This window comes from Notolepis coatsorum (genome assembly GCF_963971535.1).
Source record: "Notolepis coatsorum genome assembly, chromosome: 18".
Classification (NCBI taxonomy): Eukaryota; Metazoa; Chordata; class Actinopteri; order Aulopiformes; family Paralepididae; genus Notolepis; species Notolepis coatsorum.
In genome coordinates this window covers 50,559,992-50,582,587 of record NC_140182.1, presented here as the reverse complement: position 1 = coordinate 50,582,587, position 22,596 = coordinate 50,559,992, and the positions used below count along the sequence as shown (strand labels likewise).

Genomic DNA, 22,596 nt, shown 5'->3' with positions numbered 1-22,596 from the left:
CTTCGAACTCGAGGAGTCAGAGGATGAGAGAGACGAGCAGTATGAGTGACAATATGGGGTGATTCTGGACTAGGTTACCCATCTCAACTCCATCTTAAGTACACACAGATAGTGATAGCCTGACTATAATCAGATCTTGACATAGGCCTATTCCCATTAATAACGATACTGTGGGATTAAATGTATGATTCACTTTCAATGTTAATTTTGTTTATAATGTTGTTCTGTTTAATAGGTTGTTTATAAAACTCTAAGTGGTTCCTTATCTCATTGTGGTGTCCTTTATGTCCGTATGATAAAGACAGACCACTTTGTGACATTATCCTAGTGGCTGTTCTGTATAGTTTAATAGGAGCCTAGTACTGCTCTTCTAATTTAAGGCTCCCAATCACCCCTGACAAGAAATAGTATAGGCATATTATACATTTCCCTTATGGTCCCGAGTGTTGTAGATTTTGTATTTTGTGTCCCTGTTGCTCCTATATGACACAAGGCTAAAAGATAGTTTATAATTTAGGCAAAAATCATGTAAAGATGTGTGTTGTTGACTGTTCAAAGAGCTCCAGTGACCTCTATATTGGTCAGAGATATGCATATCTTAGCTTGAATGAAAGATGACAGTCCCCTTTAAAATGATACCAAAGACAATATTGTGAAACATTGACAGATGTCCTCTACGTGAATCTAAAGCAGTATATGCACCAGCATCTGAAATGCAATTTCCTGAGGGGTGGGTATACTGCATGACTTGATAATTATGATAAAGCTACCACTCCGGAAGGGCTATCATACCAAAATAGCATCTACAGACATAGATCTTTAAAAAAAATGATATGCAAGTTTCGTCACCTTGAGTGGTACCGACAAGTGAAATTTTGGCCTCTGGTCCATGGACAAAAAATGTCTGGTTTTTTTATATAGCGCTTTTATCCAAAACGCTTTACAATTTGTTACTCACATTTTACCCATTCACTCACACATTCACACACCGACGGCAGAGGCAACCATGCAATGTGCCAACCTGCTCATCGGGAGCAATTAGGGGTTAAGTGTCTTGCTCAAGGACACCGACACGCTGCCTGGGAGGAGCGGGAATCGAACCGGGAACCTCCGGATTGCCAGACGACTGCTCTACCTCCTGAGCCACTGTCGCCGCGAGAAGGCTCATAAACAAAGTCTTCTTAGACTTCTACAAAAGAAGAATCCTTCTCTTTATTCCTCAGAGAGCGAGAAGACACAGGATATATAGGACTTTTTAGACTCTGGGAGAAGGCTGAGGATCCCAAAGGCTGTGAAAGCTCATCACAGACTGAGGCTGCGGTTAGACTGATTGATGTTTTCGTTTCGTTTTGAAGATGAGTTTCGCTTTTCCAGGTCGCAACGTAGTGGCAGCCAAGTTAGACATTCGTTTTGCAACCTGAGCACAGTGATGTAGTACAATGCCAAAGCAGTAGGTGGCAGTAGGTGGCGAACATGAAGGCAATTTTCAACCAATCAGAACTTGAATGAGGACACTCCACATCCTGTTCAAAATCTCAAAAGCCACCATCTTTAAATGCCTCCGCGAGCCATTTTAGCCAATGAAGCATTATTTTTCAGCAAGAAATAAAGTGCAATAAACAAAAACGGATACATTCACTGTGTGTTCTGCCTCATTTGTTGATGATTTGTTGATGAAACAAAACTAACATCAACACAAGTGACCACCAAGAGCGGATAGTTTAGTCTCAAAAAAGATTGCAGATGTTGTTAGCTACATGCTAACGTGAATGGAATATGCCATTATAACAGTATAGCATTGTGGCTAGTAGCAGCTAACGTTAGCTCACGTCAGTTAGCCAGCCAGCACCAAACTGATATCGGGAGCTATCAGTAGCTAGATAACATTAGAGACAACGCCTCATGTATTAAACAAAAGTGAATAGATGACTGGGCCATTTTGTTTAATGCTTGTTATGTTGAAAGAGGGGCTCTGAGCTAACAGGGACTGGTAGCTAACGTTAGCTCACGTTAGCCAGCTGCTCATGCAATCGTTAATGCTAGCAGAATGAATGGATGTAAACTTTATTTAACATATTGCAGAATGGGTACAATACAATACGGCTCAATACAAACAATTGTTAAGGGAATGCAGACTGTTGTAGCTTGGACTGGGGTCCTTATAACAATAACTTGACAACACATGGTAGCTGCAGCTATTTGGGACAGCTCTGTTGTCACCGGACGTTGGTGAGGGCACGCAGATGTCGGTATCTATTGCGCATGGGCGTTGAGCAACAACGGCTCCACGCAGATTACACCTTTTCAGCGTTCCTGCTAGGGCAACGCATTTTCCTGCGAAAACGGCATTTCTATTTAACAGGGACAGCAAACGTATTCAAAACAGAAACAAAACTAAAACAAAAACAGTCGGTGTAACCTAGAGCTGCCGCGGTATCGGTATTACCGCGGTATCGCTGTTACATCATGCCCACCGCAGCGTTGGGCTGAATACCGGCATCACCGCTGTTTTTTATTATATTATTATTATTATTACGCTCTCGTTGGGCTTGTGGCTCTGCAGATATACCCTACTTCTCTGTCGAGATTCCAAGCAACCCTATTGAGTACCAGAAAAGTCACATGAAACACTGCAGACCACTGATTGGTCAGAAGAGATACGCGTCACATGCTTGGAGCATCTTGCAGTGCTTTTACTTCCTGAATCTCAGCCATCACAACACGGCTAATAGTACGTTAGCTCCCACCGGAGACCGGAGTGGATTACCGACGCCGTCGCTCCTCAGGGAACGAGGCATAATGATTTTACTGCAACGAAATGTTATAATAAAAGCCCTTCGTTCTATACACTTGTCTGATTGAAAACTTTATTAACAGACCGCAGAATGGGTACAACTCGGCACGCTCTGAGCAAAGAAAGGAACTTAGATATTAATTGAGTAACGCTTGCCTTGCTATGTGGTCCGGTAAATACGAACGTGTAACTATACTAACGTTAATGCCACAAATCGAATGCCTTTGTAATCATAAGTAGTAACGTTATAATAATAAGAAGAAGAAAGGGTCGGGGGGGTAACCGGCGGGCGCGACACCGAGGGGAGACTTCGAATCCGTGTTTCACTTTTAATAACGAATGCGTGCATGCCGAATCCCAAACAATATTCATGCTGCAAAGTCATCCTCTAAAGATAGACATTTAGACTAGAGGCAGGCTATATGCTATATAAAGAGTAGACTACAAAAAAAATGCATTCAAACTTTTTTTGTGTGTGTGTGTGTGCGGTTATTACCGCGGCGGTAGGAAATATTTTGCAAATGTGTGCGGTAAGGAAAACATCAATACCGCGGCAGCTCTAGTGTAACCATGGCCTGAGTTTCTTCCCCTCAGCCGCCAGGCTGATCAATGCCTGCCTGCCTGCCCCCCCCCCCCCCCCCCCCTCCCCTCCGCCCCCAAGTGACACTGGCACAATGACACTGCACTGGTCTTTACTGGAACTCTGCACTTTACACTTATATATATATATATATAAAATATATATATATATATATATATATATATATATATATGTATTTAAATGATTAATCTTCCACTGCACTGTTTTTACCCTGTGTGTTGTTGTTACTGTGAAAAAAAAATGCATACACTGTAATGCCGCAACAATTACCAATGTGTTTTTACACAAATGGCTTAATAAAGGAATCTGAATCAATCTGAATCTGACATTGATCCCAAAACTATTAGAAACAATGATGGATGATTTTGAAAGCGAGATAACCCAACAAGAGGTGTCAGACACTATGGCACGATTACCATCAGGAAAGAATCCAGGGCCCGATGATTTTTCAATAGATTTCTTCAAAACATTTGCTAATAAACAAATAGATCCTATTCTAAACTTGTTCAATAATTATGAGTAACCATTTCCATGAAAGCCCTCATTAAAGTTTAATCAAACCAGGGAAGGACCCTAAACGGTGTGAATCATAGGCAAAACTCACCTTTGTCATTTGAATATAAAATATTAACTCAAATTATATCCACTCTGCTTGAGAAAGTACTTCCTTCACTTATCAAAGTAGACCTCAATTCATAATATAAAAAGGTGGAGAAGGACCTGGATAGATGGATGCAGTTGCCAATTTCTTTGATTGGGGCGAGTGAAGTGTATTAAAATGTCCTGGTTCCTTCCGATTACAGCTTATGACTGGAACGCTTTTCAAGACACCCTTAACTCATTCGGGGCCAACCACGTAATATTACGTGTTTGCCTGACAACCGTTGGGTGCCAGCCACGTAATATTACATTTTTGGTTCTTTTTTCTCGATATTAATATCCTATTCAATGTCACAGAGCTGTATTTTTCCTGGAAAAGGCATATTGGGACTCCGAAGGTGCAGTATCGGCCAGATCCTGGTAGTGGCGCCGTCTCGAGAATGCAGTAAGCCCTGTTGCAGACCAGGTGTCACACTGAAATCTCTCCGGGCAGACTTTGCGGTTAGTCTGAAGCGAGGGCTTCACTCGATCGCATGGAATACTTTTTGGGATGCCGAATTCATTATGCTGTAAAGGATTATGGCATGGGCCAATGGACATAGGATTTACCAGATGGCGATAAAATAATTGGAAAATTCTTTTTGGAATCCAACCGGCCAAAGGTAAGAGCAATTTGACGTCAATTTCAGCTTGATCGTGCAAGGATTTAATTGCCATCCCCCAGATCAGCCTATGTTGTGGTAATAACGAATGCAGTTATTGGCAAACAATTAATCAGACACGACTTCCCCCGCCCCCCCCTTTCATGCATTCATGATGGAACATAATACCGATCATATGCATTTGGATTTTTAACTGTCGTGTGTAGGGACGAAACGCCAATGGATTTAACGTTATTAACATAACGCCTTATAAATAGCCTTGCAGGAATTATCCCAGATCATTCCGATATAACACTCATATTCACTCAATTCAATATTTCTTTCATGCATCTTGAACGGAAGGTTCTTACTGTCAATTGACAATGATATTGGATACATAGCAATAATATAAAATATAGATTTAGCTCTACAAACAGTGCACAGTGAAAAGTTGTAATGGAAAGCTGGCCTAACTACAGCGGGCCCAGTCTAATAGCTGGCACTGATCGAGTTAAACTAGGGCTGGGCGATAAAACGATAACGATAATTATCGCGATATATTTTTATAATCGATATCGATCGATAATAAAAAAAAAATCATAAAAAAATATATATATATATATATTTTTTGTGACCTGCAACAGGGCAGTTTTTTTTTTTTTCTTTTTTTTTTTTTTTTTTTTAACTTTGACCAGTCAACTGGTTCTTTTCGCATTTATCGCTTTTTCTGGTCAAGTATGACCAACAGAAACAGGTTGAATGGGGGTATAGATGGGGGGAAAGACACTGAGAAAATACGGCTAGTCCGGGAGTCGAACTCGCTACCCCAGATCCGTGACGCGCACGGTTGTCCCCGACGCCGAAATAGCGTTCGAGGTACGCGGTGAGCTACTGGAGCTCCCCAACAACAGGGCAGTTTTAAAACCAGAGACAGTGGACAGACTTGTCTTTCTTGCGTGCAACCTGTTCCACCCCACGGGGACGGTACCGACCCCTTTTTGACATTATTATCATATATTAATATTTTTATGAGTGATGCAATAAATTAACGTTTTTAAAATCAAACGTTTTCAAGTATTATTATCACTACTATGTCACAAATACATGTAGAATGTAAAACGTTAGGTTGGCAATAGTTTAGCAATAGGTTAAAAGTGAGTTTATATCATTTTAAGTTTTTATTTTCAACTCGCGTTTTTGACCCGGAAGCGGAAATGAAAATGTTGAACGATCAGAATTGGAATCTTTTTGCGGCCATTTTCAAGAGGACCTCGCTAGCTATCTGCCAGTGTTGGAATTTCTCAAAACTACACTTCCTGTGGTCCGCTATGGTCGTTCAAAGTTCGGCGTTCTGAATGAATCATATCAATAATTGTTATGATTCACGATAATAAGCTACAAAAGGTAACGTTTTTGACAAATATTGAAACGCAGTCAGTTTCTCCACACTATTGTAATCATGTAGGAATAATTAGATCTGAAATTAGTTACAAAATGATTACACTGTGGGAGAAATAAAAAAGTACAGTCGATTACATTAAATATCAGTATATGTTATTATGCACGCCTGGTGATACTATATCCAAATTGAACTCGGCCATTTGAAAGATACTATATGTATATATATATATAAATGTGCGAATTGGCTATAATAAGGTAATTACAGCCTTTATTTAGAATATTATAGGTATTCTATAATAATATTTCAAATTGCATTGGTCCGGATGGGAGAATTCAGTACTGTATATACAAAACCTTCAATTTGATCATATTCCCTTTATTAATTTCCTTAGATCTTTTGTACACATGATCTCAAGAGGGTACTGAATGAGCTCAGTGGCCGTTTTTTACGTTGTCATTATTATCATGGTTTTATTCACTGTCAAAGATGAAATAAAAATCATAATTCATATTTTCCTTTGTTTCATCAGAATTTAAGCAAGCCTAGTAATAGACACAATATTTCTGACACTGAGAATACATTCATTGAGGTCCATAGATGTTCCTAGATACCAAGAATATGCAAATAGCCCTTGTAGAAGTGGAGCAATATTCCATTTACCTAGGTATACATTTTTACTGATTTTCACCTGGGGTGGAACAGGTTAAGGTAATGGCTTTGCTTGTCCAAATGACAATACTGACCAAATTGAGATTTATTTTTCTCGTCCATTTATTTTGTTTGCTTTCTAATTTAAAATACAGTACACAGTAGGCTATGTGTGCTAGCAGAGCTAGTCTCCAGTCGCGAGTCACGGTGTCCACCAAAAAAGCGCCAAAAGATGGAAAAGAAACTAACAGAGCCAGAACTATTCAACTGCCCTGGAGCCACAGCCAGCAGAGAAGCCCGTTTACTTTCGCTTTCAAACCAGCTGCAGCCTGATAACTGGAGTGTGCGGGGCTGTAACACTAAAGATGGCGGCAACGACAAAGAATTGCAGCAAAATAAACATACATCTGTTGTCTGTCGATTGCCCTTTCAGGTGACAAAATCCGTTCAGCAGTTCTCGAGTTACATGCCGATATGTGAGGCGTGCGCCAAAGTACCACCCCCGACTCCCGGGGCTCTCGCTCGGTTAATGATTTGGCGATCTCGGAATTTTTTGGACAGGGTTGTAGCCAATGAGTGTGGCTTTCCAATGATACCCCACATGGGGATCTAATACGGTCTCTATTAGGGATGTCCCGATGAAATTTCTTTGATCCCGATCCGATCCCGATCATGTGATTTTGAGTATCTACCGATACAGATTTGTCCCGATCCTATAAAAAAAATTCTCACATTACATTCACCCTGAATGTTGACGTTATCCAGGTAAAAAGTTAACTTCATTGAAGCGAGGCATTGCAATCCTTGACATAAATCATTTGATGTATAACTAAATCAAAGGAAATGCGTTTGGGTCTGAGTGTGGCTGGTCTGCCGTTCTGCAGCTGGATACTATTGGTTTGTTTTGGCAAAATTCTTCTGCTCTGTGTGACAATAAATAAATGGATGATATGCAATTTAAAACCAAAACTAAGGCCTCAGTATGAGTTTAAGACGTGAACATGGTCATGTTTTTTTTTCTTTTTTTTGCCGATCCCGATCTTCGGAAAATCACATGATCGGCATGATCACATCCCTGTGAGCTTAAAAATATTTTTTTTAAATACTTATAATTATCGATATCGAGTGATATGATAACATTATCATATCGTTATCGTGATATCATTTTTGGCCATATCGCCCAGCCCTACCTTAAACTTACATCTCTTACTTCAGACTGCTTTCAAGAAAATACTCAACACGCTCTTTAGTAGATCCCTCCTGCTCTTGCTGATACCCCAGTTTCACAGTTGCATACACCCTCACACACAACATACAAGCACTCATTCATACTTGCACCTAGACACACGCATCTGTTCGCATGCACATGCACGCACACACACATACTTTCACCCCCCCCCCCCCCCCCCCCTAATCCTCCTGTTTATTTATTTTGTACATAGGCTGTGCATGTGTTTGTTTGTTTGTTTGCTTATGTGTATGATTCTTAACACATCCACCGCCGGAAACGCTTTAAAACGCTATTGCCCACCATGCTTTGACCGCCAGACCACGCTGTACAGCGATATTGAGATCAATATTTAATTTTTTCACCATGGCATTCATAATTCATATATACACCTCCGGCGCTGCAGCTGGCTGGACCCTACAGCTAAAAAAAACGACTGCTCAATACCGCCGCCTGGTGGATGGTCGGGCGAGTTACACTGGTAAACAGGATATGGGGGCTGTGCGTCTATTAAATTCATCCGGCCGTCAGATATTGTTGCATGACTCCCGACAGACACAATGTACATATCGATCGCTTTATAAACTTAATAATCGATATGATTTCTGCGTTTATTGCGACATACAAACCGGAAATGGACCTAGGCGATCGACGTCCTATACCTGGGATCTTTCACCGCAAGTCTCATTGACGCACGATAAGAGGACGATGACGCTATTTTAATAAATTCCTTACCTCAGATCAGATGTTACAAAAAGATTATTCCAATTCCTGATCGCCATTCCAAATATCGATCACGTTTATTGATTCAGCGTTGGGTACTGTAAAAATACATAATCCACGCGTTTTCCGGGCCGGCGATCACAATGGATCCTAAAGTTGGCTTGACGGAAAAGTAAAATGAGGAAACTGCCCCCCCCCCCCCCCCCCCCCTTCATCAGTCTAAAGTAATGGGGTGCAGTTACACAGGGAGAGACGATAGGGGGCGGTATATTCCCAATTGAGCTCAGAGATACTCTGCAGCACTAACCTGAGGCTCGATTGATGAAATATGAATTCAAATCGCCAATAAAAAATAATACGACAAACAAACGCTATATAGCGTTGGCGGGCACTCAACGGTCGGCATGAACTAACGACAAAACACGTGGCTGGCATTTAAAGTGTTAATAGTGTTATTGCACTTCATAGTAGGGCTGTCCCCGACTAAGGATTTGGATGGTCGACTATGATTGGCCAAAATGAGCCGTTAGTCGACTATTGGTCGAAAATAAAAATTAAAAGTATAATATTTGTAATTTTCTTTTAAAATTGTATCATTCCATTTGGGCTGTGGGGGGTGCTTAATGTCTGAAGGAGTCGACTGAAGGCTTCTTGTCCTCTTGCAATTGGTCCACTGATGGATACATCTTGATATTTGTCTAGTGTTCATTAGATAGGTGAAATCCTCTTTCAGTGCCTCTGTGCCTGTTTTCGTAGGCATCCTCTGGTATGCGTGCCATTAGCGTTAGCCACGCTTCTAGGCCTATTTTCTTTTGGAAAGAATGATAAAAGAATTTAAATAAAAAAATAATATATATATATATATATATATATATATATATATATATATATTCGACTAAGGTTGGCCAGTCGACTACGGCTCCTTTCGACCGATTAGTCGACTAATAGGGGTCAGCCCTACTTCATAGTAATGCTCCCTTCCACAATAACCCTGCTTTACCAACTGGACTTACAGATAACATAAGCGAGATGTGGCACAATCTGGGAATTAAGACATTTGGAAACCTTTACAAGAATAAACACACTTATGTCCTTTGAAGAGTTATGTAGAGCCTTCTACCTAGTACCTACCAACTACCTCTTCAAATATTTACAAGTTAGCCACTTCATAAGTATATTTCATGGAGGAAACTCCACCCCCCTAAAGCCCCTCCCAATTGATGCTATTCTAAAAAGGTATTAAACACCCCAGAGGAATTTTGTCCCTAACATATAACAGAATAATGGCCTTCAGAGACTAAACCCCTAAACACTAGGTTCAAATGGTAGCGCTTTTAGGAGCTACAAGGGAAATATTTCACAGTCTGTTGTGAGTTGACGATGAGATATGGGAAATATTTCACAGTTTGTTGTGAGTTTACCATTTCTTTCCCATTGATACCATTGCTTTCATTATGGTCCTTGTCTGGTGGTGGTGGTGTGTGTGTGTGTGTGTGTGTGTGTGTGGGGGGGGGGGGGGTAAAGATTATTTGTGTTTGTTTAAATCTGAATATTTTAGGCGTACAAAGGTTTCCTCAGTCCTACGTATGCAAACATTTAGTGTGGATTCTCTGCAGTTTCATAAATTAGGTGTTTAATATGGAGAGACGGCCATGAGAAGAAACATTTAGAGGATTCCCACTTCTCTTCGCCTGTAGTTCATAAGGTTTATAAGGTTTTTGCATGCATTCGAGGTGTCCAAAGCAATGTTCTGGGCCGTCTCTCACAATTCATGTTTGTTTATTTATTTATTTATCCTTTATTTATCCAGGAATGTCCCATTGCGATACAAGATCTCTTCTTCCAGGGAGTCCTGACCAACACGGCACACAACAAGTTTCAACATAAAAACAAGGGCATTAAACAAAACACATACAAAGCAAATACAAATACAGAAGGCCATTTGTGCAGTGGCAAGGAGCATAATCAGATCAGCAATAGCATCAGGTAAAACAGTTACATGTTTCATGAAGGGCTAATCGTAGCATAAGCATTCACAGTAGGAAGTGCATCTAGACAAAGAGCATCTTTGTGGCATCTTGCAGTCTTTACAAAGACACAGACCTTCTTTGCTAATCTCTCCTTTACCTGAGAGCAACTAAAATGCATGGCTGAAGGAAAGCGGGCCAATCACAGCGATTATGTTGCCCTACGCACGGTTACACGTTTTGAAGCGGTGCAAGAGGCCTATGCTGGGACTTCCAGTCACAGTTTTACCTTCAAGTATGCATTCCCCTTAATCCTGTAAATGTTTTAATAGACAGCTTATCACCCCCTACATTTTTATCTCAATTATATTATTATATATTCTAATTTAATATAATCTAATAGATTATATTTCCTTGTATATGGCAGCAGAAGAAATATATGTTCAATCTCAAAAGAAAACCACATCTCTTTGATAAATGCTGGTCTGGATTTAGGAGCTACATGGGAAATATTTCACAGTCTGTTGCGAGTTGACGATGAGATACCATGGGGAATATTTCAGTCTGTTGTGAATCTAATCAAATGTTCTTTCTAGTCTTTAATTTCTCTTTTTATATAGCAGTTTGCTTGTGCTGCATTCCTTCTGACAATGACTCAATTGCATCCCCCAGGGATTAATAATGTATTTATTTGTTTATCTGGAGGACATACCCCTTGTTTACAGGGATGAATAAAGTGTTTACTTATCTATCTAGAGGATTTACCCCTGGATTACAAGGATGAATAAAGTGTTTACTTGTCTATCTAGAGGATTTACCCCTGGATTACAAGGATGAATAAAGTGTTTACTTGTCTATCTAGAGGATTTACCCCTGGATTACAAGGATGAATAAAGTGTTTACTTATCTATCTAGAGGATTTACCCCTGGATTACAAGGATGAATAAAGTGTTTACTTGTCTATCTAGTAGATTTACCCCTGGATTACAGGGATGAATAGTGTTTACTTGTCTATCTAGAGGATTTACCCCTGGATTACAAGGATGAATAAAGTGTTTACCGGTACTTGTCTATCTAGAGGACTTACCCCTTGTTTACAGGTGGAGACACAGGGGACAGTGAGGGACAGGACTTCTTAAGAGGAGGCTCATCATCTAGATCATCATCATCATCAGAGCTGTCCAGTGTCAGATCGATCACCTCCACTTTCTTGCCATTGTTGTTGGATGAGTGGTGTTTTTGCTCAAGCAGTGAGCTCCTACGAGAGTCTAAGAACACAACAAGAGTCAATTCATCTTGTGGTCACTGAGTTCCTACAAGAGTCTAAGAACACAACGAGGGTCCATTCATCTTGTGGTCACCGAGTTCCTACGAGAGTCTAAGAACAAACAACGAGAGTCAATTCATCTTGTGGTCACATAGTTCCTACGAGAGTCTAGAAACACCAAGAGTCAATTCATCCTGTGGTCATCAAAAGAGAATCATCTAGATTCTAACTGTAGTGGTCTTCTCCTCGCTCTTAGCTATTAATATTGCTAAAGTGGAAACATGTCTCCCCACCTACAGCAGTTGAATTAAGGAGGTCCTACAGGCTCTAAAACAGGATGACATTTGGTTCTCATTGAAAAGGATCTCAAAGTAAAATCTTTGAAAACTTGGAGACCCTTTATCACCCACACACAGACAGTTGGATGTTGACTTTTCTATTCATTTTTGTAAAGTTTTGTAAAGTCAACGGAGAGCTGAATCTCAGGTACATACCTGAGTCTCCGTTGTATGAGGCGGGCACTTCTTGCACTTCCTTCTTTGACCTCATGGGGGACCAGTTTCCATCCTCCTTGAACTGAATCTCGTCACAGTCCGAGCAACTGTTCAAGATCTCCATAAACAACCTGTGAACACAGCAATATATTTTTCTATTAGACGACATATCAGAACTCCCAAGTACCTACCAGGGTTCCTTCATAATATCCATTTAAAAAGTCCATATTTTACAGAGCTACATTTTTAATCATTGCAGATTTCCTGTGCATGTTCATATCCTTGACTCTTTATTCATAAAGAAAACACAAGATACTTGTGACCTTATGATAAGGATAAGCATTCAATGAAGAAACCCAATCCCCTTACCAAACATTTAAGCTACGCATAGTGGTCAAATAAAACGGTAATATGTGTGTATGTATGTACATATATATATGTGTGTGTGTGTTTCAAGATTCAAGAGGTTTATTCATCACATACAAGACAGTGAAATTAAGGTTGCCATGCCCGCTTCGATTGTGCAAAGAATACAAATTGTGTGCGTGTGTGTGGGGGGGTTATCAAGTGGGCAACTCTCTTCGCTGGTGTTTCATCAAGATAATCATATCACTAAAATGGGCACCGTCTCACATAGAAGTTAATTTACAGTGTAGTTGTGAATCTCAAGACCACTCCCAAATGTTCTTTTCTCAGTTCTTCCAATACTTCCAACACCTGAAAACATTTTGTTTCCATACTTCCTAGATCCGTGTAGGGAAACCCCGAAGCACTCTAGCACCCATTTGAATACAGCAAAAAAAAAATGTAAGGGATAATGTATAGCTACGAGGTCATTGTCGCAAAATAATTGCCCGACACGGAGTTTAAAATACTGATCAGCACACACACACACACGGGGCAAACGCTGATATATAGGTGAAAACAGATCAGATTACCCCAAGACTGGTAAAATAAATTGCTTACCTCAGATCAGATGTTCTCCAAAAAGATTATTCCAATTCCTGATCGCCATTCCAAATATCGATCGTGTTTATTGATTCAGCGTTGGGTACTGTAAATATGTATTCCACGTTGTTTTGCGGCTCGGCAATCACTTCAGTCTCTTCAGATGGCTCGCCGGATAAGTAAAACGAGGAAACTGGACCCCCCCCCATCAGTCTAATCCAATGGGGTGCAGTTACACAGGGAGACGATAGGGGGCGGTATTTTCCAAATGGAGCTCGGAGAGTCTGCAGCACTAGCGTGAGGCTCGATTGATGAAATATGAATTCAAATCGCTAATAAAAAAAACGACAAACAAACGCTATATAGCATTGCTGGCATTCAACTGGTGGCATGAACTAATGACAAAAAGCGTCCGTGGCACTCAAAGTGTTAAAGTCCATATGTAAATAAAGTTATGTGTAATAAAGTGGAATGAAACAGGAAAAAAGTATTGGACACACTAAGAAAAAGCAGTACACCACAGCAAGGAAAGGCCAGGAACTAGCTGAAAACCAAAACTAATATTAGGAGGCAACTCTACCTCCTATCTGTGCTAATAATGTCAACTGGGTTAGAATATATTGATGGGCTATAAAATGTATTTTTTTGTTACCAAGGTGCCATACAAGAAACATCAAATGATGGGTAAAAGCAAAGAGCTCTCAAGACCTTCACAAACAGATTGTTGCAAATCATGAAAATAGAATTGGCTAAAGACGTATTTCACAACTTCAGAATCTTCCAGTAAGCACCATTGGGGGCATTATCCATAAGTGGACGCAACATCACTCCATCATCAACCGGCCATGCACAGGTGCTCCTCGCAACATTTCTGATCAGGGAGTCAGAAGGATACTTAGAAGAGTAGCCAGAGAGCCATGGACCACTAGGAAAGAGCTCCAGAAAGACTTGGGAGGCAGCAGCAGGTACAACTGTGACAGAAAGGACCATAGGCAATGCACTCCACCGCCATGGCCTCTGTGCGCGCTCAGCCTGCAAGACTCCACTACTGAAAAAAAGACATGTTGAAGCTTGTTTAAAGTTTGGCTAACAACATTTGGACAGGCCAGTGAATTACTGGGAGCATGTACTCTGGTCAGATGAGACCAAAATGTTACTTTCTGGCTGTCACACAACACACCATGTTTGGAGGAGAAATGGCAGTGCACATTACCCGAATAACACTACCAACAGTGAAGTTTGGAGGTGGAAGTATCATGGTGTGGGGCTGCTTCTCCTCTCCTGGTACTGGCAGACTTCATATCATTGAAGGAACAATGAATGGAGCCATGTACAGAGAAATTCTTGAGATGAACCTGCTGCCATCCATCAGGATGCTGAGGATGAGACGTGGGTGGACCTTCCACCATGACAACAATCCAAAGCATACAGCAAAGGAAACTTGCAGTTGATTTCAGAGAAAGAAAATCAACTTGTTGGAATGGCCCAGTCAATCACCCGACTTAAACCCAATTGAACATTTGTGGAAGCATCTGAAGATCCAGATTCAGAAAAGGCCCCTCCGCAATCTTCAAGATTTAAAGACAATCTGTGTAGAGGAATGGGCCAAAATCACACCCGAATACTGCGGGTGATTAGTTACATCATACAGAAAGCATCCTTGGAGCTGTCATTACAAACAAAGGCTTCTCCACTAAGTATTGAATTAATTTCAGTTAGTGTGTTCAATACTTTTTTCCTATGTCATTCCACTTTATTACACATAACTTTATTTATGTATGGACTTTAACACTTTGACTGCCGGGAGCCGTCTTTAGACGTCTTTGCTGGCCATGCTAAAGTTGCCGGGGGACGCTGTACGTCGTCTTTATATCAATATTTCAAAAATCTGCGATCGGATTCATAATGTCCCTCCGCTGGCCTGAGATCCACCAGCAGGACCCACTGAGCTCTCTGGCGGTTCAGGAGCGCCATCTGGTGGCCGATCGGCGCAAGCGCTTAACAGGAAGCGCACTAGAGGTTTTGCTAGACGTCCGTATTGCTTCCGGCCACTCGGTACATGTTCCGTGACTCTAGCTCGTCACACTACATAGCGATCGATTGCCAATAACTCGATAAACAACATGATTTGGACGTATATACCATTATACAAGCTGGAGATGGACCGGGTAATAATATATCCCATAATGATAAAATTTCTACTCGACGATGATCGCCCAACGGCGCGCGGAGACTGGGGTGAGTTTCAGCGTGTAACGTTACCGTCTTCGATAATAACTGATATTATCAACATTTGACCCACATTAGATGATTGGTATAACGCTGCCCACGGAATTATAAACGCCCCCTCGCCCATCCGGTCAACATCAGATGACGTGTAGTAACTTCTAGAAGTACGTCTAGTTGGAATTTTTTATATCGCGCTGATTGCCATCAAACTGTATTTCATCATCAATATAATGCATTTGGGGCTATATATCACGTTCTGGAGAAAGCTGCAGAAAGAGATGAAAACATACTTATACATTAGACCATACTTTACTATGAATATGTGAATGAAAAAGTTTAACGTTGCTACACAATGAACAATACATATAGGACTTTGAATGGGCCCTAATAATGGCAATGTAGCAATAGAATTTAAAAAGTTATAGCCCTGCAAAGAAGGGGACTTTCTCCATAGACAAATAGCGCTGGCAATCTATGGTATATCATTAATTTAACCTTAGGCAACCAAAGTGTTAATGTTTAGATTTTTTGTCTGGATTCCCTGAGTTAATACCAAAGCCTGGTGAAAATTTCACTTGAATGGCCACATTGAAAATATATTTACGGGACAAAATGCTGATGTGTTCAATACTTATTTCCCCCATTGTATATATATTCCAGGTCAGAGAGCAGCAGAGTACCAACTAACCCGTCGATGATGAGGTGTTCGTAGGGTGCCTTCTTGTCGCAGACCGGACACACCCATGTGGGCTTCTTCTCATTCATCTGAATGTAAAGGGTGGCGTCGAAGCACTGCAGGTGCGAGCAGGTCAGTGCGCGACACGGGATCATCAGCCTCATCTTCCCCAGCTGTGAGAATAAAATACACACAAAATAAAAACCAATGTACGCTCAGCGCTACACGATGTGCAACTTGTGTTGTTGAATGTTCAGAATGACGTGATGTCGCCAGACGAGGAGACCGCTCTGGAGGATACGGAATCCGTCTTAAGAAAGTAGCGTCAAGGTATTTACTGGACAGAGCAGGGAGACCCGTAGGCTGGTGGTGGCGATTTCACTCTCGGGATCGGCCGTTAACTTCTCTTTGACTGCGAAAGGGGACATAACGCAAAGTATTAAATGCAAGACATTTCTTTGGTTACCAGGTGGTATGGGGGGTCATTTGTACGTGTTCTTCTCTAATCCCAACTCTTCTAGAGACACATTTCACAACTAAATCACACAGGCTCGTACTCAGAGCTCTCGAGTGGTCAGGGTTCCGGATCCCTTTGGCACGTAGTCTCTGGAGCAACACCGTGGAGGACTGCTGTCGAACCAAGTACACCGCCATGGAAAAGCTCTAAGGAAAACGCAAAAAAAAGGAACAGGGGGAAACAAGAGTCATGTGGAGCTTCAGGAAAACTTTGCCACAGTTGTTTGAGGAACACTCTGCCTCAGTTGTTTCACGAACACTCTGCCACAGTTGTTTCACGAACACTCGGCCACAGTTGTTTCACAAACACTCTGCCTCAGTTGTTTCACGAACACTCTGCCACAGTTGTTTGAGGAACACTCTGCCACAGTTGTTTCACGAACACTCTGCCACAGTTGTTTCACGAACACTCTGCCACAGTTGTTTCACGAACACTCTGCCACAGTTGTTTCACGAACACTCTGCCGCAGTTGTTTGAGGAACACTCTGCCACAGTTGTTTCACGAACACTCTGCCACAGTTGTTTCACGAACACTCTGCCACAGTTGTTTCACGAACACTCTGCCACAGTTGTTTCACGAACACTCTGCCACAGTTGTTTCACGAACACTCTGCCACAGTTGTTTCACGAACACTCTGCCTCAGTTGTTTTACGAACACTCTGCCTCAGTTGTTTTACGAACACTCTGCCACAGTTGTTTGAGGAACACTCTGCCACAGTTGTTTGAGGAACACTCTGCCACAGTTGTTTGAGGAACACTCTGCCACAGTTGTTTGAGGAACACTCTGCCACAGTTGTTTGAGGAACACTCTGCCACAGTTGTTTGAGGAACACTCTGCCACAGTTGTTTCACGAACACTCTGCCACAGTTGTTTCACGAACACTGCCACAGTTGTTTGAGGAACACTCTGCCACAGTTGTTTCACGAACACTCTGCCACAGTTGTTTCACGAACACTCTGCCACAGTTGTTTCACGAACACTCTGCCACAGTTGTTTCACGAACACTCTGCCACAGTTGTTTGAGGAACACTCTGCCACAGTTGTTTGAGGAACACTCTGCCACAGTTGTTTCGTACAGACTTTGCTGCAGTGTTTTCCCTAGACGTTCAGTAGCAGTGAGGGAGAGCAAGGAACCTTTCGGTTCTGGGAGCCGTTTTCTCTCTCTCCTGGCCAGTTCCAGAACTTCTATTGCAGTTTGAAAATGTTTCTTAGTTGGCTATTATCTGTACTGATCTTGCATGGAATGTTTGTGTGGTTCTCATTTTTCCAGCATGGTTGCCTGTAATTATTACTAGTAACCACTTTTGAAAGAAAATACCTCATTTCTGTGCAGGGGTAGAGTAGGGAAAACACTGGATATTACTGCTCGACTTCTGGCTTCTTCTCACTGGATCTTGTAAACAAGTCACATGGGAACAGTAATATCTTGCTTTTCCAGTGTTTTACCTACTGCACAGAGATTAGGCATTTTCCTTCAAAAGTGGTTGACGATTTCTTCCAATGGAAGAACTACACAATAAATTATGTGCAAGGCCTATATTGAAGTGTAACTGACTTCTGCCTGGTCTCCACTAGCCATGGTTTAGCCGTGATGTGGCCTCTCTGGCACACAGTGAGCGTCTCCATCATCTTTAGAACCTGGACAGGCCTGGCTGGACCCCGGCTGAGACAGACACCTTTCACAATCTGACCAGACCTGGACAAAGCTGGCTTGGACTGTTGTATCATCATGGCATGCACCACAGTTGTTGGTGTAATTTTTTTTAAAGGTTGCCCAACAACCATATAATTTACAAGAAATGCAATGGAGACGCCAACCCAACCATACCAAACTTGGCCATGGCTAGCCCCAGTCAGGCTGAACCTAGCTAATGGAGACAAGGCATTATTGTTGCTTGGATGAGTTCCGAGGCAAGATGAAGAACTGTCATCGTCTTTACATTGTTCTATTTTCTAACAATGGAGAATCACTACTGCTGTGTCAATGTAGGGCAAACACTGCTTTGCTGACATGATAATCTGGGTTCTTACCCTCCCGATCTCAGCGGTCCATGACACCACTATTGTGTTGGGCACCGTGGTGGACAGTCTGACCAGAGATGTGATGTTAATGGCGCGGCTGGGCCTTTTTGGTTCAACTCCATTTTTGGTTGGAGGAAGATATCCCTGAAAAGAAGCAGTAGGTCAAGGTCAGAACCAATGGTTAGTAGAAGTAGCCGGTGGGGCAATACACTGAAAGTATTGCAATATACGCAGATGAGACTATGTTGTATAGTTGGCAGGAATATGCAGTTGATTATTCTTTAGTTGCACATGGAAAGTGCTCCATTTAGCATGAACCGTTTACACTGTTAACACTGACAGTTTGTGAACTAATCAGTCTGCATCATCACACAATGGAACAGGAAGAGCTGTTATATGTTTTACAGTCCAGCTAAAAGTTTGAAAAGAGAATAAAAAAATAAAAGACAAATCCGCATTCAAAGTTGAAAGTCAACTGTGGATCTCTCGATCGCATGTTCAAATAATGGATTATTTGGACTCGTTCCTACTAGTTGCCGACTGACTGCGAGGAACTCACCGGGAGATTACAGGGTTTGCCGTTCACCTTCACACACAGATTAGGTGGGAAGTGATCCTCCTGGGGACAGCTGGTCTCTGATAAACAAAATCTGAAAAAGAAGGTGTAATATATATTAGATCATGGGTGGGAATCACCAGACACCCCACAATACTATATTATCATGTGCATGTTTTAGATATGTTGTGGGCACAGGAGTACACTGCTCTTTTAACAGTGAAATCACAACAAAGAAAGAGTCTCCTATGGTGAAACATAAAATAATAAATCATGAAGTTACCTTAACTGGACTTGGACTGCAAAGTCACACTTGTTGGCAGAAATGTCCCTATAAGATTGAGATACAAATCAGGTAAAAGTGTTTGTGTGCAGATGAAGACCTGTGCTGCAGTAACAAGACAGAACAATCACAAATAACCTGTTCGTTCATGTTCAGTTGTGTTATTTTATTGCATTACCGTCATTTATTGTTTTCCATTTTTGTGTTATACCTTATCTTATCATTGTTATGATTCATTTGAATAGGTCCGTCTGTATGAATGGGTTACATGGATTTCTTGTCTGTCGATCGTCAAATTTATGCAAATACGAGGTGCAATATATTTGCATTGCTTTTATGCTCATTTAATTTCTTTATACATAATAGTCAATAGCAACTGCAACAGTACATGTCATGTTCATAGGGAATGTTATGTAATGTAGGGGCATGTAGGGGTGACAGTGGCTCAGTCATGTAGGGGTGACGGTGGCTCAGGCGGTATAGAGCGCTCGTCTGCTAATCAGAAGGTTCCCAGTTCCATTCCAGCTCCTCCTGTGTCCTTGAGCAAAACACTTAACCCGCAAACTGCTCCCGATGAGCAGGTTGGCGCCTTGGTTGCCTCCACCATGAGTGAATGGGTGAATGTGAGGCACAAGTTGTGAAGCGCATTGGATGAAATCGCTATATAAATGCAGTCCATTTACCATTTAACAGAAGTAACGACGTTAGTTATTTACTTTACGGTATATACTGTAAGTGATGTCGCTGAGACAGAAGTGTGGTTTCAAACACCATGCTGATAGAAATCAGTCTCAGCTGAACCTTAGTGGTTAACAGTCAGGGACAACATGCACAGCACACCACCACCCTCTCACTTACATGGAGCTGCTGATCTGTTGAACTTGCTGTGGTGTTAATGCGAAAGCGTAACACGTCTCCTGGAACCGCTGATTGTTGTCTGCGGCTGTATACAAAAGAAAAAGAAAGAATAGTTAGTAATTTAAAAAGATATCTAAAGGATATGCTTTGGATAAAAGCGTCAGCTAAATGACTAAATGTAAATGTAATGTAAAGGTATTGCCGAAAGACATGGCCTATTGTATATCAAGTGATATGAAACGTGATTCATTGGGGAAGTTAAACGGTTGCTACGATTAGAGTTGTTCCGATACCGATACCAGTATCGGAAAAGTGCCGCCGATACTGCCTAAAATACTGGTATCGGCGCAGGGGTGTACAGTGCGACATATATCTCGCACGTGCTACAGCAACAGCTGTCTGTGCGATGGATGGATTTACTTCACTAGCACTGGTGCGATAGGGATTCGGTTCATATAGATACTCTTATTTTGAAAATCCTGTAGCGGGTCTCATTTCTGCCCACGCGCAGCTCCAGCTATAATAACTAGGATCGACAGCTAGCAACATTCAGGTGCATATGATACTCTTATTTTGAAAAAACTCCGTGACAACTCGACGAGTCATATCCGCCCTATCCGTGCTTGCAAGCAGAGCAGCGTGTTGGTGCGCACACAGCAGTGCGCCTACACGTCCCGAAATAAGTCCGGTGTGTTTTTTTTTTCTCGCAACGGGTCAAATGCATCTACATGCTTTGCACCGTCGCCATTCCTTTATGCGCACATCGCCCGAAATTAACGTTTATGTACCATTACAATCACTACAACGTTAGCAAGCTAACAAGCTAATCCTGATCAGGCAGAGCCAGCAGACACAGTGTGGAAAGGGAAATGGGGGGCACTCTCTCCCCTTCCCTGTGTGTGTGTGTGCGTGCGTGCGTTTGGAAAGACGATGAAGTCACTAGTCAGGACTCAGGACAGGAGTATATTATAGTAAACTGAGGATGGACAGATAATGTTGATATTCAAATATAAAAAATTTCGAGAGGAGTGGAAGTTTGAAGACTAGACTACAATATGATGCGGGGGTGGTGAGTTGAAACAGTGTGTGTGAATGAATGAATGTAAACTTTATTTAACAGATTGCAGAATGGGTACAGTACAGTACGGCTCAATACACACAATTGTTAAGGGGATGCAGACCAGAGAAAGACGTTTGTCTTGTTTACATCAGGGTCCCCCATTGTGTGTGTGTGTCCCAACCGACCCCACTTCTATGTTTCAATAAATTATTTGCATTTAAAACTATTAACGCTGACTCATTCCTTCAGTCCACTCAAAATTATGCTAATATTCCTTATGTTGTTTATGATATTAATTGAAAATAGCATATGAGAGTATTACTATTATAGTAATAATAACACATGGCGATATACTAAATGACAGCCAAACATGGCACTGCAACTAAATAACACAAATACAATAGGCACATTTGTGACTGTTACAAATATAACACGTTTTATACTTGTGCTACAAGATTTTGGCCTGTGCTACAAAACTATCAACCTCTGTAGCACCAGTGCTATGTGCAAAAAAGGCGAGTACCCTCTAATTCTGCACTCCGATACCATATGACGTAATTCATCAACAACACTGCGGTCTGCTGAGTGAGCAATGAGCATTATAAAACAAACGTGTTTTTAACCAACCGTGAATTAAAGTGTCAATGCCATTTGTCATTTTAACAGCAGATACTTTCTTAAATGCCACATCGTCCAGACAGAGCGCTGTTGACGGGGAGCTCTGATGGGTTCGCTTGGTGGTGTTATTAGAACAGCTAACCGAAAGCTAGCGTTAACTAACGTTAAAGTTTTAGCTTTAACGTTACCTTGGCTAAAGTTGGGGCTATTCATAATCCAGCAATAATGGCTGCAGACCTGCAAGCAAAGTACAGCAAGTTGGCAAAGGAGTATTCCAACGTAAATCACATTTTCACCAGTAAGTCAGTAACGTTAGTCTTTCCATCTACCGGTAGCTCATGCTAGCTAACCTAGCTCACGTTAACGTAGTCACTGATCGACCACCTCGCGTACACAATTAATGACATGTTGCGGACAGCCATATCGGTGACAATGTTTAGCTTTTAGTGCCAAATGATAAGA

At 41.5% G+C, this 22,596-nt stretch overlaps 1 protein-coding gene across 2 annotated transcripts in view; it reads right to left on the bottom strand.

The window, feature by feature from the left end:
* The window catches only part of pias1b (protein inhibitor of activated STAT, 1b), a 35,818-nt gene that overhangs the window by 7,427 nt on the left and 5,795 nt on the right, over positions 1-22,596 (bottom strand). For both annotated transcript variants that reach the window (XM_084334965.1, XM_084334966.1), the window contains 9 exons: positions 20,457-20,541; positions 19,599-19,646; positions 19,319-19,409; positions 18,769-18,903; positions 16,776-16,881; positions 16,557-16,630; positions 16,231-16,391; positions 12,366-12,496; positions 11,692-11,872 (listed from right to left, as the gene is read on the bottom strand). In XM_084334965.1, coding sequence (XP_084191091.1) covers positions 11,692-11,872; positions 12,366-12,496; positions 16,231-16,391; positions 16,557-16,630; positions 16,776-16,881; positions 18,769-18,903; positions 19,319-19,409; positions 19,599-19,646; positions 20,457-20,541 — 1,012 coding nt within the window. The remainder of the gene's footprint in view (positions 1-11,691; positions 11,873-12,365; positions 12,497-16,230; positions 16,392-16,556; positions 16,631-16,775; positions 16,882-18,768; positions 18,904-19,318; positions 19,410-19,598; positions 19,647-20,456; positions 20,542-22,596) is intronic.